We start from the raw sequence: 27,703 nt of genomic DNA, 5'->3' as shown, positions 1-27,703 counted from the left end.
TCGGGCCTTACGGTGGTCAATGGGTTAAATACCTTGAATACATTTTTCATTTAATATAGATCTATATGGCCCTTTACATCGTATGATTTAAGTGAATATTTTCGAAGATATTACAGATTTAAAAATTGCGGGACGTAGCGTTTGCAGCGCTACAGGCCGGCCGCCCGGCTATCTATTTTATACCCGTGCGAAGCCGGAGCGGGACGCTACGTTTTTATATATGTACAACGTTCACAGTTTTTCTGTAGTGTATTTAGTATCAGCATTGCACCCGTGCGAAGCCGGGGCGGGTCGCTAGTATTATATATTTCAGTTTTAAAAACCGATCAGATTCGATGTACAAAAAATATAAATGTCCCTTTTGCAAGTTAATAAACAATTAACGTAATTTCTAAAACGTTGTGACAAAAGTGTAAATGTACTAGTGTATCTAGTTATGTTTACACTTCAATAAAGTGTCAGACTCTAACTTCTGAACAATCAAATACTTTTAAGTATCATGCTGTCCCTGTCATTTTCACACGCCACGGTGGCACAGAAATTCATAACTTTTTAAGATAGCTACATAAAAATCACTGGGTCTTATCCGTATTGTAATATCCTATATTGTATACTAGACATTAAGTCCAATATTGATTTAGCCAATAAACGATTTGCAATATAGAATTAATCCGCGCGCTGATTATAATAATAAATCAAAAAGATTAATTCATTTCAAAGACTTCCCAACTGTTTGAACATCGAGATTATCAATAAGTCCTATCCTCTTTTTTTAAGAAATTGTACCTATTGTTGTATATTACTTCGAAAAGTATACACAGTGTAAAATTAACTAAATTGTACTAAAACGACGACAATTACGCGTCCTTATTCCCGTGCAAGCGTGTAAATCGCAAGAACACTTGTTCCAAGGTTGTCTGTGATACAGAATAGTCCTCCATTGGATATCGAGTACGGGCTGACTCCATTGCATCGAATATCTGCCACCACACGAGTTCCGAGTCGTTTATGTAGAACGTACTGATGCCTAGGTACGTTTCGCTGGAAGTAATTTGATTATAAAAAATGGTATCCGACTATGAGAATTATGGGTCTAATGGCTGAGTAGGTTGCTGTTAGTGAATTTTTAATAGAATGCAAATAAAATTTGGTAAAGTTGGGATTTTGTTACATTTACTCCGATTTTGAACATGATTCAATTCAAAATATATTTCAAAAAATGCGTGTATCTAAAGAAATTGTATTAAAGGGGTGCGGTATATAAGTTAATTGAATTTAGTACAAGAAATATTGTATTGCTAGAATATGGATGAATTAAAATAATACTTACATGTGTTTAGCCTCTTTAAAAGTTTGTAAGATGTATTCTTTTATTGTGGCCGCTTGTGCATCCCTTTCTGGGCCTTCTTTGCATTTAACTATAAGTGTGTATCCTGAAACAACGAAATACATATTTGTAAACATTACAAAAAATAAATTTATATTACTATTTACACGTGTCAGGTAGTTCTATTAATATATTGCTGTATGATAAAAGTAAAAATTCGTAAGAATATCCTTCCAAGAACAACCATACGATTATGTGTTGTTCTTTTACGAAAAACAGCGCATCGGATCTGTATAATAAGGATAGATTATTATAGGTTTAGCATATAGGCTACCTTATCAGGGTACCACGCCATTGAAGCCGTAGAGTTCAGCTATTATTCCATAAGAGCTAAAACTCCATTCAAAAAGCAATCACCTTGTGAGAATTTATTCTTCAAATGCTGTAACGGTCCCAAGCAGTACAACCGACCATTGACCATCACCGTGAGCCGCGAACACAACGCCTCGCACTCCTCCATGCTGTGTGACGTCAGCACTATACTGCGACCCGCTATTACCGCGTCGCTTATACAACGCTATACACAAATGGCACAAGAATAATACTACAAACCTTGCGAGAACTTATTCTTCAAATGCTGCAGCGGTCCCAAGCAGTACAACCGGCCATTGACCATCACAGTGAGCCGCGAACACAACGCCTCGCACTCCTCCATGCTGTGTGACGTCAGCACTATACTGCGACCCGCTATTACCGCGTCGCTTATACAACGCCATACACGACGCTTTGATGCTGGGTCCATGCCTTTGGTATGAAAGAAAGAATAATTTATTTTGCCAAAAGCCAACAACAGATATAATAAAAAGAATAAGGAATACAAACACACAGAAAAAGACAAAAGTGTGGCAGACCTTTAGTAAAAATTATGTATATTTATAATAAACTAGCGGTCCGCCCCGGCTTCACCCGTGGTACATATTTACGTTTTCTCTACATAAGAACCATCCTCTTACTTCAAGGAATATAATAAAAAAAGAATTATCGAAATCGGTTCAGCCGTTCTCAAGTTATGCGCTTACCAACACATTTTGGGATTCATTTTTATATAATAAATGTATATTTATAACAGTATGACATATTTATCAAAATTTATTTAGATAACAGAAAATAATTAAGAAATGAAGAAATCTTATAGCTAGAAGTTTAGATAGCAATATTTCATTATTATAATTTTATCGCATAATAATACTGACTTGAAGGACCAAAAACTAAAAAAAATCATATAATCTAATTGTTCATAATATGAAACCAGGGCAAACGAATTAGATGTATAACAATGAGACAATTAGATTACCTGTTGTGGGCTCATCAAGGAAAACTAGAGGAGCGTCTCCTAACAGAGCTAGAGCTGTACTTATTTTTCTTTTAGTCCCACCGCTGCATTCATATACCTAAAAAGTGTGTTAGCATTCATATATATATATCTTTTTGACCAACTTAAACAATTATTATCAACCAACTTCAAAAAAAGAGGAGTTTCGAATTCGTTTCGAGAACATTCTTCTTTTTTGAAGTTGGTTCAAAAAGAAGAATACTTTACCTTTTTATCATAGTGCTTCAAAAATCCAAGTTGTTCAGCGAGCTGAACTCCCCATTGCGAACCAATTCTGACCGGGATACCGCGCAAGAGACAGAATATCTTCAAAGTCTCGCGTGCAGTTAAATTGTCCAGTAGAGCGTCGAATTGGGGGCAGTAACCTTATAAAGAAAAAAAATGAAAATATAGCGATCTTTTGTCCAAATATTTCTTTAGGTTTACATTGAAAATAAAATTTAAAATCATCAAAGTCGTGAAATATGAATTACAATGCCAACGCAAGTCACTCCGTATAAACTTTTCAAACTGGTACACCAGCTCACACAAGTTGCGCACGTACCCATATGCGCGTGCACGTCCCGGATGTGCGTCTTGACGGAGAGCCCGTGCACGAACACGTCGCCGGCGCTGAGACGCGAGTCGCCGGTCGCCATGCGGAATGTGCTTGTTTTGCCCGCGCCGTTGATGCCTAATAACCCGAAGCATTCGCCTTTGCGCACAGCTATAGGCCAAAAAAACTTAAAACTTATTAAGAACATAGTTTGTTACTAAGCATAAAAAAAGAAATAATATCTTAAAGTAGTACGCATTGGTTACTTATCTCTTACAAGTACTAAGGAAACCGTAATAGGCATGACGAAAGATTTTCAAAACCTCTTTCATAATGTGTGTATACGTTTATTAAACAAGAAAAACCCTATATTTCGCTAATATACTTAAATTTAACGAAGATAAAAGCCATTTTTCAAAAAATATTTATTAACTGTGCTAAAACAGCTCACAGGTGTCATGGCGTAGGCGTGACGTCACTCTTACGTAAATACGTAATTATCTGTATGCATAGCGAAGTAAAATTAAACAAATATTTAATTATAAAGTGTTATAGAATCTAATTTCAAAGTTTATAAGTGGTGTGCAGTATTGCAATGTGAATCTACATAAAAATAATACCCAAAAAAAAGTGTTAGTAATTGTTTAAAGTGAGAAAATAATATGAAATGATTGTATAAATTTGACGCAGAGAAACCCGAACCACATATTCGTGAATTCGCAATTATATTTCTGTTCTGAGTCGATAAAGCATACGTGAAAAAATAGAAAATAAATAAAAATGCGTATTCTCAGCATATTCATAACAACAAAATACACCTGCCGCGAAGTTGTTGTGCGTTGTTTACGTAGACGTGACGTCAAGCGTGTTTTAGTCAAAATGGCCGACTGCAGAATTTCAATGTTTTATTTTATTGATAATCTCATTAATCTTAATGTTTTTAATATTTCTAAGTCACTATTTTTAATTTATCTATTATACATATTCCCATAAAAACACTAATTCGAACATTTATGGTTACTGTCGTCATGCCTATTGTGGAATTTTATACTAATCCGAGTGGTTCTCGTACTTACACATCGAAGTGGGTCAATGGTATAAAATTACTGTTTGCCCTTGAACTTTGAGGATAATACACATACATGGTATTAATAATTTGGCTTAGTAGATCTTAACTAAAAAAAAAACGCAAAACACGTCGCGGGCAGATTTGTCAAATATCATGTCAACAAGAAATTTCCTTATAAAATATACACAATATTTAATAGATCTCATCAATTTACAATCATTAAAATATTTATACAAACGCATTTTATTCCACCTACTTACCAAACGTTAATCTATTAACAGCGAGGAAGTCCTTATAGTACTTAGTAAGGTTCTTGCACACGAGACTGTGTTGCGATAGTTCTGGTCGCGTTAGCGCTTGTACGGTTTGTCTTTCGGCTGCGACGTCACTGTCTTCATCCGCATTCACTGGGAGTGGTCTGTGTTGAGTTTCTGAGTAGAATACCTGCGAAAAATAGTACATACAGTAAAATAACTTATTCTTTTCTTTTTTGAATGAGTAGCCGAGTGATCAGGCGTTGATATTTTGTTCGAAGTTTTACAAATCTTTAGAGAAATATTGCTATATAATTAGAATCCCTTTATTTTTATATACATTCACGTAATGAAATTATCAATTATGTTAATGATGCTTAAACGAAATAAACATTGTTTATCGAAGGATAGCCTGAATGAATAGATAGAGGCTAGATTAGTGATATTGGCAATATATTATTGAGTTATCAAATAGTGAGTGGGAGTTTTTGTCATTAGTGGTCAAGTAATTATAGGTGCTTATAGTGTTTTTGATATCTAGTTTAATTGTGAGTTGTACGCATATGATAATAAAGATGATTTGAAAAACTTTCTTTGAATAGTTTATGAAAATTTTAACACACATAAAAGTTGTAATACTCGATTTTTTACAGTCAAAATATAACTTACCTTATTAATAACTTCATACTCCTTTATAAGAAGAACAGTGAAAGCTATGATTCCAACAAGAGTCATCATGAACAAATATCTACCGATGCCTGGCTCACTCCATTTCAGGAAAGGATCATCATCAACTAGGGAACAAAATTCAATTAATTCACCTTCAAAGTTACTATTTGGACATAGGCAACAATAAACAAGCTAAATATTACATCTCAGAGAGCACGTGATTTTATAAGATATTCTGAAAGTATGCAATTATTATGTGTCATATAATAAGAAGACTACCAATACAATAATAAGTTTAAATGTGACAAATTTAAATGTAAATGCCTTTTAGTACTCGAAAATTCGAAAAAAATATGGTTTTTACGGAGTGTTAATTTATAAATTACAATAAAACGAATCAAAATAAAATAAGACAAGCATGATACAAAACTCACTTACTACAACAAACGGACATGTTGAGCCTCTTGCAGACGGTGTGACGCGTGCAGTTCTCCACATTTATGTATTCGCAGAGCCCGTCGCAAGCGAGCATCGAAAACGTTGACACGCTCATATCCCTGGGAATTTAGTTAATTAATATATTTTATTTAAAGGGATGATAAAAAAGTTTGGGATATAAGGGTACATGGACCAGCATTTATACATTTTCCTTTAGTACTTAGATATTTTTTGATTAATTTGTTTAAAAAGCACTAAAATAATAAACTTAAAGGCAAACATGAGACTTATGAGTGCACAAACAGCACCCAAGACACCATTATTGCTAGAAAGGAAAATATACTATAAAATAAATAGACACTAACCTGAAACTTCTGCTCATACAATAGATTGGCAACGGCGAAAACACCCAATCAAATATACTGGCATAATACGGGCTTCCAACTTCAGGTAATCGTAGCACCTCCGTTATCAAAAATGGCATACAACCTAAAATAAAATAGTATTAATTAATCAAGATATTTTAATGGGATACATAAAATAAACTTAAAAATGCGTAAACACATCTCTTCCTTTTCGTGAAGTGTTAAGAAGTGTTTCCAAAACTTACCACTGAAAATGTTCAAGAAACACATTTTTGAGAAGCCCGTCGCAGATGCGTCAAAGTAGAACGAAGCCAAATAATGCAATGGTATTGTGGGTATAGAGAAAATGACCAGTACAAGGAGAACTCTGCCTGGAAAACAAAAATATAGTTACATGTAAATCAGAGAAGATTAATTCCTATTTAGTGCTTGGACCAGAAAAGGCCTATATAGGCTATACTTATAGGTTTGGTCAGGAAGTAATTCGGAACATACGGTGTGTGATCGATACTGAATAGATATGTTTAATAAATCATCGAAAGTAAATATGAACAGAAATATACAGTTTTAAAATAAGGAAATATCAAATAAAATCATAATTATTTGACAAGAATTAATATAGATTTAGAATTTTAAAATATTTTGGTATATCGGAATTTATAGATGCTCAACAGCAAACTCGGTACAAATCGAGTGTTCGAATAGATATTTATTTACTCTATTTCAGTTTGATAATTGATTTAGATTAGAGTAACTTTTTTTATAAATAACGCGGAACTCCGATTATAGATGGCGACTCCACAAAGGACAATGTGTACTTTTAATTGAGTTTCCCCCCCACCCCCCTGTTACTCGCACGTATATCAACTCCTTTAAGAAAGGAGCATACAAAAATAATACATCAAATATGCCTAGCAGTTACGAATTAAAGGTCCAAGGTGTCGTGTCCGTGTATACATGATATAACAAAAACAAAACACTTGCGCGATATAATTTCGACCAATTCTAACGTGGCGCCAACTAGTTTGCGATAAGGAACTAAACATAGACGGTATTGAACACGTAACTAGTACGAAGTTTATATCTTTTTAAGCAAGTGGTAGCGGTATATTGGGAAGTCTTCCAAGAGTACAGCGCGATCGGTAAACAAAAGAATAACAGGATATGTATTATAATTATAAAAAGCACACAAAGTTGACAAGCATAAGGAAGGCAATAAGTCCACTAGTATGATAGAACTGAAGACGCCTAGGAAAAGGTATATTATTGTTATTTTCCTTGGTACCTAGGTTTTTAAAATTTTCTTTTAGATTTAAAAAAGTTTATTTACTTATGTATCAATTAAATTAAATAAGTCGATCATTAACTAAAACAAAGGAGAATGAACAAAACATACTAAACACATGCGAATAACAATTAAATTACATTTTATCCTGACCAGTTACTTACCCAACTCTTGAGGGGTAGAAAGCGTAGTCTCTTGAAAGCAAGCGAGTGTAAATACTATAGTGAGATACACGCACAGCATCCACAACCAATCCCATATGAAAGAGCAAGTCCAAAGTACGGCCGGTCGAACTCCAGATATACGCTGTAATAATTTCGCGCCGCTCACACGTTCCTAAAAAGATATTAAAATCAAAATTATGACGAAAATCAATGTAATAAAAAGGTACTTTAGCCTTTAAAATTGGAAATAGTGTAAAGAAAACAAATATATTCTAAAGTTAAAAAAAAAATGTCGTATATGTTAACACATCATCTGCTTACCTTAATAACAAATAGCACCAGAAATGCTGTTACGAAAGCCATACAGAATCCTATATTAAACGCAAATTGAAATCCAAAGCTGCTCCCAGTGGCCATGATTCTCACCTAAAACAAAATTCAATATTTTACAGTTAATAGACAGAGTGAAGAATAACAGTCACGATAGAAAAATTGTAAGAGTAAGGTATTCAGAAAAAGAACAAATACAGTATTTTTTTCCATATCTTGATAATTTATAATGATGTGGCGTAAAAGTAGCGCCTGTTAAGTTCCTAATTACTCTATTTAGGGCCGATTTTTCAATGCTTGGATAAAACTTATCCGTCCAATAAAGTATTACACGATAATATTAAAATGTTACGTAAACTGTCAAATACGGGCAATTAGAATACATTTTTAAAATGGTAGTTTTATACATTATTAGACGAATAAGTTTTATCCAAGCATTAAAAAATCGGCCCTTACTCACCAGATTTTCGATAGAATAAGGCAGCGGATGGTTAGTGACCCGCAGCGAAGTGCCCGGTGATAGTGCGTTCATAATCGCGTTATTAGCTAGCGCCAGTGATATCGCCGAGTCGTGGTAGCCGTAGTTACTGAACCAAGCCGTAATACGATGAGGCGCGAAAGTTGCACCTATTAGGTTCTCGTATCGCACGCGTGGGGAGTTTAGTGCACTCTGAAACCGCAATTCTTGGTATTAATACGTAAATAAGAGTCGTATAAGAAAATAGAATTTTGTAGTTTTCAGCAATACTTATTTAACAACAATCATTGAATTTGATGAACTGAGTTAGTCAAGTCAAAAAAACAAGTTTATTTCATACCAATTTTAAGTAGAACTTTCCCATATCCATCGTACCGATATCATTCAAAACCATATTCGGATCCAAGGAGGATTTGAAATAATCCTTATACGCCATCATTGCTTTTCGTTCTAGACTTGTTTCAGTCAAATTGACCACTTGAGACATCAAAGTTTCCGTATTTCTAAAACCACTGTTCAAGCTTAGTTCTAAAGGTGGCAGTTGTGACATGAATTTCCATGACCTTGCTATTATAACTGATATAGTTATGTTTATTATAGGTGTTACAATCTGTATGAATGCTGATAGTTTATTCCTCATAGAACTGTAAGCTAGCTTCAAGAACATCGCTTTTATGTGGTTGCGGAGTAATTTCGCTCCTCTAACTTTCGGTATTGGCTCGGTATCAGCTAAAAAGAGAAAAACGCCATTAAAACAAAACATTGAAAAGATTATGTATATAATCGATAAACGTACATAAATGATATTACCGAAGTGATTACGATGATTCTCAACGGGTATAACAGCGACATTATTATGGTTGTTTGTATAATTATTTTTCTGAACTGGCAATTCGTCATGGTCCTCAGCTCCAGCTCTTTAAAAAAAACACACCTTTTTAAATGTTTTCTTTGACATATAAACCATAAAATAAACATTATTTAAAAGTGCACTCACTTCATAAACACTTCCTCGAGACTAGTAACCGAAAGTCCATAACTTGACACTTTCAACGCAGCTCTTTCCTCTTCGAATTTCTTCAACATATTAGGAAATTTACTGACGTGTTCATTTGGTAATATGTATGTTAATTCAGATCCTGCACATTATTTATTATTTTATAGGAAACGATTAATTGGGTAAGTATACTGATAAAATCATACAAATTCAAAAAAGGTCTCACAATTATTACGATTCTGGAAAAATCTCATTATTATTATTATTATCATGTAAGTACAAACCTATATTAGTATTTTCTCTTACATCAGGTACATAGGTCTTAAAGAATTTCGTGACCTCTTCAACATTACAAGTATCCTCCTTGACTATAGTTAGTTTATATCCGATGCCATAATGTTTCTTCAGGAAATACGGCGTGCCTACACATTGAAGTTTACCCCCAGACATGATCGCTATACGGTCTCCGAGAATATCTGCTTCGTCCATAAAATGTGTTGTAAGGATCATAGTTCGACCTAGTAAGGAGATGTAAATTTAAATCGAGAAAAATTTATGTTCTTGTTTGTTTCGAATATTTAGAAAAAGATTACAGCGCTAACTTTGAGAGATTTATCGATATTTAATGCAATCCAAATGTTGATCTATTGCCTTAATGTCTTTAAATTATTCAACGCAATTTAGAAAACATGTTAGACGTTTTTGGGTGATAATATATCGACTTGAGTTGAAAGTATGCACTTTTTATTGTGCGTCCTTTTAATCTGTAACGATTACCAATAAGTACAACACATCCTTTAACTCCAGCAAAAATATAACATTTACAGGAATATTATCTTGCAAATTATCTCGATATTTTTAGATTACCTTTCTTCTCCTTTTGCAATAGATCCCACAGAGATCGTCTTGCAGCTGGATCAAGACCTGAAGTAGGTTCGTCCAATAGAACAACTCTGGAGGAACCGCACATTGCTGCACCGACGGATAATCGTCGTTTTTGACCTCCCGATAAGTGCATTGATTGTACATCTCGCTATAAAAAAATCAAGTATTACTTGAGACATCAACAGTTGCAGGTATGAAGGAAATTTCTTAGGTTAATGCAAATATAAATTTTTATCACCAAAAGAATAGAAAGCACGTGATTGGTTTTTTGCATTTCACAAAAAAAATGATAAATTGTCAATTAACTAAAAAAATGAATAAATTAATAAGAGCATTAATAAATCATCATCTAACAGACCTTTTCTTGCAGCTCGAGTAATTTGACAAAATGTTCGACCTCATCATTAATCTTCGACTTATGGACACCTTTTAACCTCGAGTAGAATATAATATGTTCAGCGACGGTTAGGTCTGGGAACAGTACATTGTGTTGGGGGCAAAGGCCCAGGGACTTTCGAGCTGACTCTGTTTCAGTAACTATGTTATACCCGTTTATTGTAGCAGATCCTGATGTAGGTGGAACCATACCTAGAATATTTTACACTTTATTTACTTGGCTGTGAATTCAACACAACTACTTTTGGAACTTACTTTGTTTACGTTATAACGTGGAGAATGTGAAAAAAAACTTTCGTGAGTGGAAAAAATTATTAAACAAAATTATATAACATTAAAGGTAGATTTCAACGCTTGCTATCTAAGTATATATTATCGTGATAGGCCTATTTAAGCAATTTTTGCTATACACTTTCAAACATCATTTGTTATTTTCACCGATTGATAAACTAAACAGAACATATGCAGAAGTTGTGAAACTAGCCATAAAGTGTCTCATGAATCACAATATACATACTCGTAAACATAGGTATATGACTCAACGGACGTCAAAGTGTTCATCATTAACTGACCATATTAATTTATAAATTTAAAATGATATTCGTGAATATCATTTTTTGATTCATGTATAGAAATGGAGAATGAAATTTATAGTGAAAATATTTCTTTTTTTTTTTTTTTTGTGTGGTGTCTCTCAATGTTAGCCAGAAGGGCTTCTACATTTTAACGCGGACGCGGGGGTGAACTGAAGGTTCACCCTGGTAGCGACATGCACAAGGGCGTCCCCCCTTGACGGGGACCACGAACCTCGGCTTGAGCTGTCGCTTGAGTGGAGGAGGCCAGAAGGGCCCTAATCGGACGGGCGCTCACCCGGGTGGGCGCGGGAACGCGGAACAAGGGACCTCGTCTTCGCCGGCGAAGACGGTGTACGCTTTCTGCTGTGGTGTGTGCGGTGTCGCGGTTGGTTCGACGTTGGGCTTCAATCGCCGAGTCTAGCCGTGCGTTGGCTTTGGTAATGTCGTCGTCGGAGTCGTCCAAGACGTGTCTCGGCCGCCTGCGACGACGAGTGGGATCGGGGTTCGCGACGTATGCGATGGCCTTTGTCACCAATGGGTTGGGGTGGTTTTTAGCCTTGTCGAAGTAGCGCTTAGACGCTTGCTTCATCCATTGGGCTATGGTGGGGAGTTCTAGGTCCCTATGTAGGTCCACGTTACGCACGAACCAGGGCGCTCCAGTCGCCGTTCTCATGAACCGCGACTGAATCGTCTGGAGCTTGTGTATGGAGCTGGGAGCGCAATGCGCGAAAACTACACTACTATAAGTGAGGATAGGACGGACCACCGTTTTGTAAAGTGTCACCTTATGTCTAAGGGACATTTTACTGCGACTGTTTATAAGGTAATAGAGCCGGCTAAGAACATAGCTGGCTTTCTTACGAAAATATTTCTATACTTACAATATAAGTGCTGTTATAACCTTTGGATATGGAGTATGTACACTTAATTGATTTAATTAAAATTCAATAACTATTACCTGTTAACATTGATATAGTTGTGGTTTTCCCAGCTCCGTTATGACCTAGTAATACTGTTATTTCATTTTCATACATCCTAAGGTTTAAATTGTCTACTGCTTTCTTACGACCTTTGTATACTTTAGTGAGATTCTGTAAAAAAAGAACATATGATCGCAATCACTTCAAGATACTTTAAATGCTCTTGTTTCATTCCCTTTATTACTACTGAATTCTTTAATGGCATTCATATATACCTATTATGTATATGTATAAGCTATTGTGTAATAGACAGATCGTAGATAATAATCAAACTCGTAGACACGTGCAAGGATTTATTTTAATGGGCACAATCTGTGCTACTCGAGTGATTGAATTCCGATTCATATTTGCGAAATATATTCACTTGAACTGGACACTTTTTTATCTTCGCATTAACTTTAATAAATGTAAATTTACCTAAGATAATGTGAAGTTTAATTAATGTGCATTTTTTAATCATTTTAGATGAAATATTAACAGAATAACTTTCTTTAAGAGGATATTTTATCACGTAAATCACGTGCAGGTTATTTTAAAACATAATTTTGTCGGATGTATCCGACAAAATTGTGTTTTAAAATAGAGCTAAGACGGAGTAATAATAATTGTATATTTGTGCATTGGCAGTTGGCAGAAAGATTAATGACCGGGTGGCGCACTTTATTTGTTTTTTTCTGCACATGAATGTCTGATCAAGCTTGTCTCAGTATGGACCATATTATTATAGTACTCTTTGGTATGGACTATGGAGTAGTGAGTTAAATATTTGAGACGCATATTTTGTTTTATTTCTATATATTGTAATCATATAATTCGTAGTTCTAAATAAAATTATGAAATATTGCACAATAAAAGATATTCATCAATTTCAAAAATGGAAAGCAGCGTCAATGACACTGTACAGAAAGAGAAAGTGTAATGAAATCGTATATTATATTATGAAATAAAATAAGATCAGTATACTTCGTACGTAGTGCAATGTGCAATCATATTTTTATTAAATTAAATGAAATTAAAATGAAATAATTTCTACAAAGAAAAGATAAGGCCAGAATGTAAATATTATTTGTAAGCTATAAAAGTAAAAAGTTGGATTCATAAAATAAATAAAGAATATTCCCAATTCCCAAAATGATATACGTCATAGGCAGTGTCTGTTAGGGATTACTTTTAAGTGCGATGTTATTTTATCATCGTGTTCGGTAACACGGTGATTAGTAAGGAAACCTTTATCTACACCTACACATTCGCTTTTCATAGTATGTAATACATAATTATTATCAAATTACACTTTATTTATTGGAAATACTCATAGAAAATAGACCTGACTGCCAAATTGAACTTCTGCAATCATATCAAGCTGAAATGATCCTTTTTATACACAAAATACACTATGAAATATGCACATTGGGTGTGAATCATTACAATATTACGATAAGGCTGATTCTTTATGCGACTAACCAGTTTAAGAGAGCACTGACCTATATGAAAACATGAAAAGAATTTAAGTTCGTTTTTGTCTTGAAAGAATTCGCGCGTATTTTGATCAAATCTTTTAATAGATCTTCATTTCACTGTCACACAAAAAGATAAACAAATTTTCAGAGTCACCTTTTTTAATCATATATTGATGAATATCATCACCTATGTAAAAATTTATACTATTTTATCATCCAAGTAATTATGTTTTATTAAGGGACAAATATTCAATAAAATTACCTCAATATTGATACCCATTGGAACTCCTTTGGGCTCCTCGTCGTGAACGACTTTTAATAATGCATTTTTGTACTCTTGATCAACACCGTCATTTAACGTTACCGCTGTAAATAAAATAATTTTTATAATGTAATAATAGATATAATATAACGAATATAAGGAAATATAACGTAATATGAATAGGTAGATACATAGTTATTAGTATGAAGTCATCTCTAGTAACAGAAAATTTATGCGTAAATTCAAGTACATATAACAAAAAAATGTTGTGTGGTTTTATGAAACCACGGTAAAAGTGAAACTGTTCGAACGGTTCCGAACACTGCTTTGTGTAGCGCATGTCGCGTGCCGAGTAGGTATACCTACTCGGCAGCCGCGATACACGCGACATGCGCTACACAGTACACAGACCAAAAAGTTTGAGACGATGTAATAAAAGTTTCACTTTAATAATCTCAATAAAAAATTAACCCACATTAATCATAATGTTTTGACATAAATTAAATCAAGAGCGTCAATGTATTAGTTGTAAAACAAATGTTGTTTCATAGGCATTAGGACCTACTCTACAAAGCATCCTTCTAATAAAAACAGATAATGTATTATGATAACATAAATATTAAGCAGGCTAAATTTCAATAACTTATTGAGAATCAGGTCATATAGTTTCGATTACAACTACGTCAATCAAACGGTTAGATATAGAAATATAATGCGCAGCACTCACCAGCGACTCTCGTTTTATTTGGTAACCAGAAACTCTTCGTGAATGGGAAGTACCACGGCAACGGAACGCCGTATGTGCCAGGGCGTATTTTTTCAATGTACATAGCGATTGACATGTAAATTATAGTGTCCAAAATAAGCATAATCACTACGTGACCTGGGTGGAAATCATCGTGGTACGACACTGGCGAAAATAATTCGTCCCATTGTAGACCTGAAATGAAGATTAAATTTTGGAGCATTTTATGCAATTACGCAATTATTCCTTTAGTTATGCAAATTGGTATGTACGCAATACACATTAATTTTGTGTAAGTGCTCTGCTGTACATTATAAGACATGTCACCTTATTCGTGATTTTGAAACAATTTCAAAACAATAGCTCCGTAATATTTTAGTTTGTCTTTAATTTTCAATCAGGGAAATCTATTTTGCTAAAGGTCTTCTTATGCATGCTATTCGTTGGTAGGATATACATACTTCTTACGATTTTACATTACTTTTTGTATTAACAATATGACCTGTGAATATGACCATAACGAGCCCTTTTCATGTTTTGTGTCGATTAATCTACATTGCTATACGGTTTATAGCAGTTTATTGACGATGAGTTCCAATAAAAGCTTTCAATAGGTTCGTTGGGTTGTATCAAGTAGCTTTAATCAACACTCGGTGTAAATAAGAAATTCAAATGTGTACGTAAAGAAACAGTAAACTTCGATCTGATAAATGGAATAATAATGTTAAGTGTTCCTTGTGGGGAGCTTTAAGTAGGGGTAGGTATCCTGTGTTGGGGTTCGTGTGATTAATAACTAGCGCAAATCGGAGTGAATGCATGGGGTTTTCCTGGTTAATACACGAACATAAAACACGGATACAAATAGAGATGCAATTATTAACGACTATCTCAAATATACACAGACCAGACAAATGATGTTTTTATTCATTTATGGTAAGATATCTTGCTCAGAATGCCCGTGCAACGAGAACCTAAATTTCCATTTCATTTCCAATTCAAAGAATAATATTATGTGGGTACATATTACCCACATGTGCTAGGTAGGTACATATTTTCATTATGTTGAAAGTTTCATCAACATGAATTTAGTTAAAAAATAAACAATCACAAAAGTGACGATGTAGGGAATGACCTCATTTTACCGGTTCAATAACATTATAACGTAAACACTAAATTACTGAGTCTGCTCTTTTCGACATGAGTCTCTGTGGACAGTAGAAACAATGATAGTCCGGGATACATCGCCCATTTTTGCAAGTGATTACTATCAAGCTAATTTTTCGTGAGTAGCTTTATTTTGATGAGATGCCCAATAATTAAATGTACAAAACTCTCGATTGTGGTAGCTACCAGAGGAAACAAGGATAAAATATTTTGATTTGATGGTTCTCAAATATTAATTACTAACTGAATGTTTTTTTTTTGTTCAATCTCAATTATTCGTTCAATTATTCGAAAAAATATTTGTCCTACAAAATCTATGGTTTGATCAAAGAGTTCCCCTTTCCAATGTGTATCGTTAACGAAGTCATCATAAATGATTACTAACCAGCTGATTTTTTTATTTTCACTTATTTAATACTTATATAATTCAACAGACATATTGTCCTACAAATTGCGTAATAAATATTTGAGAACCGTCAAATCAAAAATTTTTATCCTTGTTACCTCTGTAGGTAAGCTACCACAATCGAGAGTTTCGTACATGAAATTATTGGGCATCTCATCAAAATAAAGCTACTCACGAAAAATTAGCTTGATAGTAATCACTTGCAAAAATGGGCGATGTATCCCGGACTATGAAGGTTTATAAAACTTTTCAAAATTTAATAAAGAAACGAAAATCTACTTTCATAATAATCTATTTATAAACAATGCTCTACAAACACGCGAGTGCGTTGAGTACGCACGCACTAAAGGTCTGCTGTGTTATTAGATTCGTGGAATTACTCAGCATGGTATGATTCGTTCTGACTATTCAATTACACAATAATTGCTATAGAGATTATAATAAATAATGATTAAAAAAGAACATAAAAAATAGAAAAGGATTTTTCGTAGGTTATAATATAATATTTAGATATAGAATAATACTAAGCTCAAAGGAGGTTATAGTTTTGCATACGCTGGGTACGTAAAAAATACTTATAAAATTCCAGACGCATTTTTTTTCAAATAGATGAATTCTTAAAACTCTATGTGTACACCCATAACAAGCAACCTGCCCAATTTTGCCACTAGCACGTGAGTTATCGTTTAAGATTATGTTTTCATAGATAAAATGCTCACATTAGAGAAGCGGTATATGCCGTCTGCGCGAAGCTAGAGAAGAAAATATGGATATTCAGGAAAAATTTAGCAAAAAATTTTTGGCGTAATTTTGTTATTTGAGTATTTTTTACGTGATCAGTGTATGCAAAACTACAAGGCCCTTCGCGCTTAGTATACCAATAGTGGGACACCCTGTATAGGTACAATATTTTTCTCTATTTAGTCTTTAATTTGAAGTAATCTTGTATTCAGTAATGAGTTATATTTTCTACTTTAAACTAGTACTTCTTTTCAACGTTTCTCGCCTTTGAAATAATATATACTAAAAAATATGATTTCACTACCCAAGCGGGGGTGCAAGCAAAAGAGTAAGCGTAAAGATCTCTTATCAATCAATTTTTCAATAAACGTAAACAGTTCCTAACGTACTTCGATAGGTAAGTTCTATGGATTATTATATTTAAAGGTCAACGTAACAAGGCCAAGTGTATGGTATTCACTATATGATTATGGGACCCAATAGCATGCGAGGTCTTTGAGCTTGTTTACATACCTTCCAACATGAACAACAGTTATATTTCTCGTATTTTTATTAATAATTTATGGTATCGATTAAAAAAACAAACAGCGAATCGCCATTTTAATGTTTTGATGTGATTTTACAACCTACGAGAAAATTAAACCTATCTAGGTTGTCATAAATAGATATTTTTTATCTTTACACAATTGATATAACTACACCTCTATATAATATTCTTCAATAATATGTTTCTATAGTTTTATTATATTAGACTTTCGTTGACGACTGTACAATTGCTTTTCAAACAAAAAGATGAAAAGTTGCAAATGCTATATCTTCCGCATACTCGTAACTACATAATATAATTATATATTATCAGTAAAATACATGTTTTTCCTAGTACGTTCGATACATTAAGAAGAATTTAATAGAAAAATTTTCTACCTAAATACTAGCTTTGTATTAATATATTTCCAAAACCGTTAATTGTAATCGCTTCCGCAAATTATAAATGCTATTCTAAATATCAATTACTTTTGGACGTCGTCTATCATAGAAATCACGAAATTTGATGTTTTATCTATACCTATATTACATTTATCATTATCAAGGACACGTGTGACGTATAAACAACTTCATGGTAACTCACTAAGAGCTAGCGCGCACGAGCAACTTTGTCTCCGCAACTATTTTGTCTCTCCACCCATGGGCTAGTATGGAAGTGCGCGCACGTAGCGACGCAACTCCCCATACAATTGATAGGAGAGACAAAATAGTTGCGGAGACAAAGTTGCTCGTGCGCGCTAGCTCTAATAAATCTTAACTCGGGACAATCATAAATAACTTGTAACGTGCGGCAACACGTTTGCAACATTGTCTTTACTCTTTTATACGAGTACACATACATAGAGGTTCAAGAAGAGGAATACCAACGGTGTTGAATGTTGATATAGCAATAAAAGCATGTAGATTTACAATTAACGACTTCGTATTGGAACATAATATGTATAATAATTAGGTATATTATTTGATTTGCGTTTGCAAACTTTTTCTATACTTCGCTACTAATTTCTACAAGAAGATCATTTAATAAATACATTATAATAAATATTATGTAGTTGGCAAGACAGTCTTGAAAATAACCGTTTAAATTTAGCCAAATTACATGCAATTTTTTTTTAATCTTCGCGAGATGAAACAAACGGGATGATAAGATATTCTGAATGCAATTGTAACAGGAATTCCGAATACCGTGATTACGTAGATGTTGTGTAAATGAATCATGAATTCATAAACACGCTCAGATTACAGAGTGCGGGATTTTATGTATTATGAGCCATTCAACTCAGATCATTTAGACGCCAAGCGAAAAATACATAACCGTAAACTTTACTAATTATAGATATTACGAGAGCATACTTAATAAACATACGCATATCTAAGAAAAACTATAATTTTATTTAGTTTGAAGCATATGTTGAGTTTCTGTTTCTGTAAAAAAAACGGCGGCTGTATAATAATCTTTCCTAATGCAACATTATAATGACTTACTCATTAATAAATACAGACGAAAAAACCAGACAAACACGTTATTGTCTAAATTTAAATACCTGAAATATATGCACATTTTTATATTCAAAATATGACTAATATTATAATGTAATTACCTTGATTCGTTCCTTCGCATATAATGAGCATTTGTAATACGAATCCCATGGCAGCATTAGATATAAGACTTAGAAGGAATTTTGTGTGCAAGGCGACATCCTCGTAAAGCATTTGAGTTAAAAAATAGGCGGAATATGTTGAAAACCACATCAGGCCCATAAACGACGCCGCGGTATTCGCTGTAAGTAACAAAAAAAAATAAGCCTTTTATTATAGTGTTAATTTATTTAAATTTCAGTTTTTGTAAAAACATTAAACAGAATATTACCTACATCACGTTAATTTTTTTTTGTTTATTAACAGCTATTATTTAAGAATATGTTAATTGAGAAGTCAAGTTATTGTTAAATCTTATATTTTATGGTGTTTTTTGCAACGACGTCTCTATATATCAAAACATAAAGAATGTAGTGTAATGCTGTTTGAAAATAAAAGCTTAATCCTTGTGCATCTCCATATTTCAAGATCGAGTAAGATTACTATCAAAGTGTAACAGTAGTGACAAGGTTAAGATTTATCAATGTTTATCGAAATTACTGTTTTTATCATTCGGAAAATACCTATTATAAACATTACAGGTAATTATAATCTTTGTATGAATCTATATATTATAATCTTTTTATGAGTTCAATCTGAAATTACTGTCTATAATTTTAAATTTTACGTTATATTTTTTTTTCTATTAAATAATCTATATTCTATACTAATCTATAGGTACAAATATTATAAAGAGGAAAGGTTTGTATGTATGTATGGTTTTCTCGCATACACTACTGGACCGATTTTGATGAAATTTGGCACTGATAATCTTTAGACCTTAGAAAGAACATAGGCTACCTTTTATTGCGAAATATGTACAACGGGCGAAGCCGCTAGTAACAGATAAAATAGAACAGGTGGTCATTTAGATTATGTATCGAGTCTAAATTATTATTTGGTATAATAAATAACTACAACTATTTATGATACCAAATAATATAGCACTAAATAAAACTTGTAGGTACTTACCTCTTGTAAAGAAGACGCTCACCATGAAAGAAAATGCCAACGACGCCATAATAAATAGTAGCATAAAGAACAATAAAACTGTCCATGGTGTGTATGTAAAGACTGAATATTTCTCTCCATCCGCCGTTGCATTGAATGGTATCTAAAACAAATAACTGGTGAAATAGTCTAAACATTGGAACAAAGCCCGGCTGTACACGGACTGCTCGAGCAGTTAACGGATAAGCAACGTACACGGACTGCTCGAGCAGTTAACGGATAAGCAACGTACACGGACTGCTCGAGCAGTTAACGGATAAGCAACGTACACGGACTGCTCGAGCAGTTAACGGTTAAGCAACGTACACGGACTGCTCGAGCAGTTAACGGATAAGCAACGTACACGGACTGCTCGAGCGGTCGGTCGTTGACTGCTCGAGCTGTCGCTACAAAGTACAAACCGCGCAGTTGACGGCTTGAAGCGGTTGCGACTGCTCGAGCAGTCCGTGTACGGATGCCCTGAGATGTAATAATTTGTTTTGTTTATTAAAACTATAAATTCTAGTTATAAATCTGTATTTAAGAGCCAACAAAACGAGCGAGAGAATTCAAATAGGTTTTCCTATTATCTATAATTGCTGTCACGCTATGCCTCAAGCCTCCCCCGTAGAGCGCGACAGGGACAACTACAGCTCGGGCCGAAAATACCTAGGAAAATTACGCAAATTCGACGTTCCGTAGTCCCCTGTTTCCTCCTCCAATACTGGACTGATTTAATTACTTTTTTCAACATTTAGTAGAGTAAAGTATAGGCTATGTTCCTACGTTTTTTTTTTACTTATATCATGTTCAATTTTTTTTTTACTTATATCATGTTCAAAAATTAGTTTTATGGAAGACGGAACATAACGGAAAATATCTTTTTTAATAATTAAGATATGACAAAAAGGAACATGGCTAAAGTTACCAGATTAATAGTAAAAAATATATTGATCTAGTGGCACAGTCCAGGGAGGAAACAGGGGACTACGTTTGTATGGAAACTTTTGTTTGCTCTTCATTGTACATACTTTGGAATTAACCATATCGATTATAATGAGAATATAAGACCTCAATTCGTGGAATCAACCGGGTCCAAAATATTATTATAATATTATAAATTCGACTTTTTATAGTCGTGATCATTAATTAATAATGTTATATTATTATGTGTCATGCAGGTAGATCTTTATATTATGAGGTTTTTACTTTTTTTTTTGGTAAATCAAACGATACACACAGTTCCGATAAATTAAATATACCTATCTACATATACCGATCTGGTATTCCGTATTAGGTGCTTAATATGAAAATATACCTAATATGCGTACTTATATTGTTTATCTTATCGCTAAAAACACACTAAGGACAAAAAATTGCATCCAAAGAGATAATAGTGTTAAGGGCATAAAATTGGGGTCGCCATGTGACGCGGGACATCCCGTCGTGACCTAGTGGCCCCAACCTTGTTTATTTCAAACACGGATGTTTTTGACGTCGACGTAAAAATAGCAATAGTAAAATTACAGCATTCCGACGTGCTTCAGATGTAATTTGTATGATTATTTAGAAAGTTCGCAGTCAACATATTTTTTATTTCCAGTTTTCCTGTTACGCAATAGTCATTTGCGAATAATATACTTCAAGTTACGTAGAAAATGTGAATATCATGTACATATACGCTATAACTCTACAGACCATTAGTTAAAGAAGTCAATACTCGACGTTTATTCATTTAATGCTGTTGAAAACGTGAACCTATATAGATTTATCGATTTTTATGTGAGAAAACTAGCAAACGGTAAAAACAAACATCATTACGCATGACTTATAATATTCTATTATGAATTATTTGGTAGAAAACTAATTATGGATCAGTGAATAATGACTGAAATATAATAACATTCGTAGCTCTATCATATTTCCTTTCAAGTAGGTAGAGTAAACTACGCTTACCTACTTATCCGAAATAATAAATTCATACTCTTTCATGAAATAAAAAAACTAGTTTTCCTGCTGCCAAATAGCAACTTTAGCATATCGGTGTGATATAGATAAGAACGTTTTAACCCATTGAGCCCCAAGCGGCCCGATCGGTCCCTGCAGACACAATAGATTTTCTATAGATAGATAGAATAGATTTTCTATTGTGTCTGTGGTTCCGGGGCCTGAGTTTTTAAAATAAGAACTAGTAGTTTTCAAATATTTTTCTGAAAATTTACCATTGTACTTTTTGCTATCCGAATCGGCCGCTGTCTCGGTCTGTTCGGATTCACTGCGTTTACTGAACTATAACATACCAATTTACAAACAAATATAATTTATACAATTTCTTACAGCTTTCAACCTATTCTTATAAGTTATAGGAAGAAAAAAATCTGTATGTAAGTATTCTAAAGGCAAAAACTTTTAGTCACTTATGATTAATAGTGTTGTAACTCTAGTATGTTACCTAACAACAACATAAAAACGTTATAATACAAAATTCATGTTGGATTTTAATTAAATTCAGTATTTGTATAATTATATTATTCGTACCGGTTTTATAAATGAGCAAATGCATACATTCATTCTAATATTATAAGCACGAAAGTGTCTTTTTTGCGATGCGACATTTTGAAAATTCATAAAATACCGGACTTTTAGGCTGGCAACTCATAAAAAATTTGACTAAAATTTATTATTCATGAGAAAATAACATGCTATTTAAAAAAATTGGTACTTAACTTCTGGACTAATCTTGTTTTCTATAATTTATAAAACAGGAAAGATAATAGACTAAGCATTTGCATTTGCTTAAAAATCCATTTGCATAGAAACAGGTAGGTAATTGAGGCATTGAAAATACGAACATTTTCTCAATACTTAACTGTAACTGTTGGATAGGAGTTTATTCAATGATCATTATTCTTAAGTTCAAGGCTCATTCTACCTATAAGCCGACAAAGTTTGACGAAGCCATGAATTGTCCTTGTTCGTTAAATAAATTGAACTGTAAAGCCGCAAGTCGCACACTAAACAATATAAATAGTCGGTACTTACTATTACTTATTGAAGCCAATTAATGTGTATCATACATTCGTTGACGAAGCACAAATGTTTAAATTAACCAACCAATATGGAGACATGACATAAGCTTATGTAGGTACCGACTATACATTTATGTATCATTTTGATGTTCAAAGTTATTGTAACTGGGAGGCGTATGCTGGTGTCATTTGAGATATAATTTCATCGATTTAACTAAACAATGTTATTATGATTTATGTTAACATTATGTTAAACTGAAAGTGTAGGTTGGTAAGAATTTTGCTAAATAACAATCAAGGAAAGTTTAGGTGCCTATTAACTATCGGTTAACTTTCAAAAATAATGAATGAGAGGAAAATGTATGAAAAAATAATTGATTTAAAGTTTTAAAATGGATCATTTCCCATAGAGCAAGAGCCCACGACGGCCAGACATTCGTTATTTTATAAAAGTTGATACCTACCTAGATTCTCTGTATATTGTAGCTATCTCATATTAGGTATCTATGTATATAGATGTTATACTAGGTATCTATTAAAAAATGTTTCAACTATAAACAAGTTTATCAGTAGCCTAGTTTCCCGTTATTTTGTTATATTTATTGTTTATATTTAGATAAATAAGTTTAAAAAAATGTGAATGTTATATAAACAGTTGTTTGTATATTTGAGTAATAGGTATTAACACTTAACAGCCGACTTTTTTACTGTAGTTTCTCTACATAGATAGGTATCTTTAACGAATGTGGTTATGATATCTATATCATTTATCCCTGTACATCTATTATCTACATCTGTCAGTTCCCAAATATGTTTACGTACTAAATATTTCACGTAAGGTTATTCTCGTCAACGCACAGTTGATGCTATTGTACCTACAGCTGCAAGGTCGCGCAGGCGGGATAAAAATTGTGCGAGTCTGTGAACTTTGGATGGTGACTCGCATTTTACTAACAAAAAATAGTATGTATTATAAATCATAATCGAACGCCGATCCCAAATATTTTAATGACGTACAGTGTTCACAATACACATATTACCTACATGTTTATTGTTTACAAGGTGCGAGAATAACATGAATAGTTTTTTTTACCTTTAATAACGTATTTCGCATGTCATTCAATAAGGAAATTGGTCACAATGAACTGTAGCGTCATTCATGAATCATGAAACGTAACTTTGAATTGAAGTAAACATTCTTTAACTTACCTTGAACAAAATAACCATTAATACAACAGATATCAATAGAAATGAAAACTGTTTTATAAACCAGGCGAGCCAATGCAGCCACGATGGTAAACCCATTATCGTCATTGTTTCCTAAAACAAAAAACCTGTTAGATATTCAATCTCTAGCTTGTAATTACACAATATTTAAATTGTAACCATGAAAGATATTATGTTTGTTCAGGCAAGTACATTGTTAAAATCTTGGCAAATGTATAAAAATATTATTGAAACGAAAATATAAGGTAGGTAGGTAAGGTATATTGATAGGTCTTCCCTATTCGAAGAGCTTAGTAATAATTCGACTGTGACCTTTGATAATAATACAATGTAGGTACCTAGAACATGAATCGATGTAGGTAAGTAGTTAATACAAAGTAATAAGACATTTATGTCTGATAGACCTTCGCATAATGGTGTTCTGTCGTGAAGATGATTGTCTTATTTTTCGAAAGCGACATACTACCTATTATGCGTTGTCTGGTTATCACGTTTAATAAGAAAAAAAATAAGACTTGGGCTCGACTCCTAAAAATAAAATTAGGCAGCAACCGAGGGGTGTGCCGTATTTTGGAAATAAATGCCCAGGGGTAAAGTTCACGGGACTAGAAATATACGCTCTTTTCATGAAGGTCCCAATGTCGTTATTTTATTATAATTATTGAAAAAAATCGCGAAGAAACTTATAGTAAAAGAAGTATCCTACCTTCAGCTGCAATTCCTTTTCCGCAGTTACAACCCTCACTGTATTTACAAATGTATACGCGAAACAAAGCATTATGATCATTGAGATGAACCTTTCCATAGCAATCAGCAGGTTATCCTCTCTATATGCCATTTGTGGAAATCTTTGTAAATAAACCTTGGTGTTAACTGATTTTCCCGATTTTTGTTTTATTATCTCCTGAGAAACCGCGTGTTGGACTGCGAGAAACATTTCCGGCGAATATCCTACGAAAATAATATAACAGGTAAAAAATCGTGATTTATGAGCAATTTCTTTTAAGTTCATTGAGGACAATCATCAAATCAAAGTACTGTAAAAATTTGATAATGATTAAGATTTATAGAACAATATTTAGTTATTATCTGATATCCAAGTGATACTTGATATAATCTGTTAACATACAATGTTGCAATATCGTTGAGTGATAATCGGAATTTTAAAATAGCTTAAATTGTTTATATCATTAAAATATGTAAGTGAAAATAATATTAAATTGATAACTCGAGGACATTTTCCTGAATGCAAAAGCATTTTTTATGACACCAAAGATAATCAATGCTACCTGTTAAAGAAGAGTTCAGACAAATAAAGTAATAAGTACAAGAAAAAATATTAACCTGGTGTTTTGCCACCATAAGCATCATTTGGGTCTCTGGGGCCAGGTAGAGGGAATAAAGGAAATAATAAATTGGTCCTCCAACTTGCTCTTAAAGGATGGTCAACCATGGGAGTCCTCATCACTGCCGGAAACCTCAATGTAATATTGATATCATCTGGCCATTCCGTTGCATCTAAAATAAATTTCTAATTATGAATTTTTCAAGTTGTTTTTTTGGTGTTTATAAAAAAGTTAATGTATACAAAATTGCAATGAACAAAACAAAACTGTTATTTATCCTAAGGTATAACCTTATCTACATATAACGTGTGGAGATTATAATTACATAATTGATAAAAATATGAAATTAGATAAAATTCTCGATTCCTATAAGATTTTGTTATACAATGACAGAGTAAAAGAGGTATTTTTCCAAAATTTGTCCTCTTGAATAGCCAGGTTCTTTCTATATTTTTTTGTGATTTCATTAGGATAAGCTTCACAAATAAAATAATGCCTTCTATTGGTGTTGGATGATAATTTATTTTTAATTTAATTCATTTTTTTGCATAACAAGATTTTTTTCTTCATAAAATTACTTAACAAATATGTAGGATTTAAACTTTTTTCTAATTTCTTTTTCTTTTAGAAGAAAGAAGGACAGGTGTATAGTAGATTCAAGAAATCTACATAATTTTATGATAAGAGTGGAAACTTGATATGTTACAATGTAGCTAATTACATTAACATTGTAATATTCATTCAAAACCTGTTTTATTTACATGAAATCTTCACAATGGTTCTTACAAATATTATACTGTACAGTATTTGTAAGAACAATTGTTATATAATAATGAATACACTATAGATTCATAATTATACATAATACATATTTGTTTGACTCATTTTAGTATTTCATTAAAAGTTTCATAATAATTGTTGCCATAATAATTTATATATCATGAAAAAAACTATTACTTACTAGCCATTTGATCATCAAATTGGATTCCAACTAGAATTTTATTCATAGCATTGGGCTGAGTTAGTGCTTTCTCCAAATCAACAGAATCTTTATATCCCTTAGGTTCTGGGAGCATAGCTGTATCAAATAATAATACAAGAAGTCCATTTAAATTGTCTAAAGCAACTGTAGCCATGGCATTCTCTGTAACTTTCCTTGTGAGAGCATTGTCTGGTGAAAATGCTAATGTCCCTTCCCTCCTTGCTGTTGTTAAATTTCCTCTACGGATACATTCAAAGAAGGTTAGGTGAATAGCTTTACTTAATTTATTAAGTAATGCTTTATATAGACAAAACAATCTTATAATACTCACAATTGTTTTTCACTCATGTTAAAGTATGTTGGAAGAAATGGTGGGTATGTTACATCTGGTTTGGATTGCGGGTCGACAAGACATCGTATTAGTATTAAAAATAGAGAAAATATCACAGGTGACGATATTTCGAAAGCTGTTTGCCATTTATGCCTTCTTTGAAGAAGAAAATTTTTCCAAATAAGCAGTTTTAATTTCTCAAATGAAGACATTTTGTTTGTAGCTGAAAAAAGCGCAACTATAAATAACAATAACAAAAATTATTAATAATATAAACGCATCCATGTAAATCTAAAGTATTTATATCAATTATATTATTTAAATCTTGCGGTTTGAATCAGCGGTAAATAGTTGCAATATAAAAATCATACTGCAAATAAAGAAAAGTGTTTTATACATAATAGTATATTCGACTATTCGTCGTAAACTAAAAATAAATATAATATTTACCTATTAAACATTGCACAGTAATACACTAAGAACATTCCACTGTTTCCCAGTTTAGCACAAAAACACACACACCATCACGACAATACACAAGTTACAAACCGCACTTGTAAAATATTATCAATAATTTATTTTAAACTGCGTCTCCGCGAATTTCTTGGGAAATTCGAAGATCTGTCACAAATTGCCAATTGGGTCCGAAAATTATAAAACGACCCCCTCCTTAGCCTGTCATGCATGAACTGTCAAAAA

At 33.0% G+C, this 27,703-nt stretch overlaps 1 protein-coding gene across 1 annotated transcript; it reads right to left on the bottom strand.

Annotated features, from left to right (window-relative positions):
- Positions 1-304: 304 nt before the first annotated feature.
- On the bottom strand, positions 305-27,672 carry LOC149906506 (phospholipid-transporting ATPase ABCA3-like). The gene is made up of 31 exons (XM_090104623.1): positions 27,455-27,672; positions 27,005-27,227; positions 26,653-26,912; positions 25,690-25,863; positions 25,052-25,296; positions 24,328-24,438; positions 20,072-20,213; positions 19,063-19,242; positions 14,587-14,799; positions 13,860-13,963; positions 12,119-12,251; positions 10,548-10,777; positions 10,172-10,337; positions 9,589-9,822; positions 9,305-9,446; positions 9,118-9,224; positions 8,648-9,036; positions 8,290-8,499; positions 7,821-7,925; positions 7,500-7,671; positions 6,296-6,421; positions 6,051-6,174; positions 5,686-5,804; positions 5,248-5,372; positions 4,585-4,768; positions 3,265-3,426; positions 2,928-3,085; positions 2,682-2,778; positions 1,940-2,131; positions 1,331-1,433; positions 305-1,041 (listed from the first exon to the last, which is right to left on the bottom strand). The coding sequence occupies exons 2-31, from the start codon at positions 27,214-27,216 to the stop codon at positions 858-860; spliced, it is 5,103 nt and encodes a 1,700-aa protein (XP_089960749.1). The 5' UTR covers positions 27,217-27,227; positions 27,455-27,672; the 3' UTR covers positions 305-857.
- Positions 27,673-27,703: the final 31 nt, after the last annotated feature.

Source organism: Colias eurytheme, chromosome 8 (genome assembly GCF_061535395.1).
Source record: "Colias eurytheme isolate Ceu_HAF_F1 chromosome 8, ilColEury1 Martin Lab GWU primary, whole genome shotgun sequence".
Lineage (NCBI taxonomy): Eukaryota > Metazoa > Arthropoda > Insecta > Lepidoptera > Pieridae > Colias > Colias eurytheme.
Note: the sequence above shows the minus strand (reverse complement) of the source record. Positions and strands in the feature narration are given on the sequence as shown.

Excerpts from the sequence above, each read along its gene's own strand:
- LOC149906506 (XM_090104623.1), bottom strand. The coding sequence starts at position 27,216 with ATGTCTTCATTTGAGAAATTAAAACTGCTTATTTGGAAAAATTTTCTT. Across the intron at positions 6,175-6,295 it reads TTTCTTGAACATTTTCAGTG|GTTGTATGCCATTTTTGATA; the intron begins GTAAGTTTTGGA and ends ATTTTATTTTAG. Across the intron at positions 3,086-3,264 it reads GGACGTGCACGCGCATATGG|GTTACTGCCCCCAATTCGAC; the intron begins GTACGTGCGCAA and ends TTTCTTTATAAG.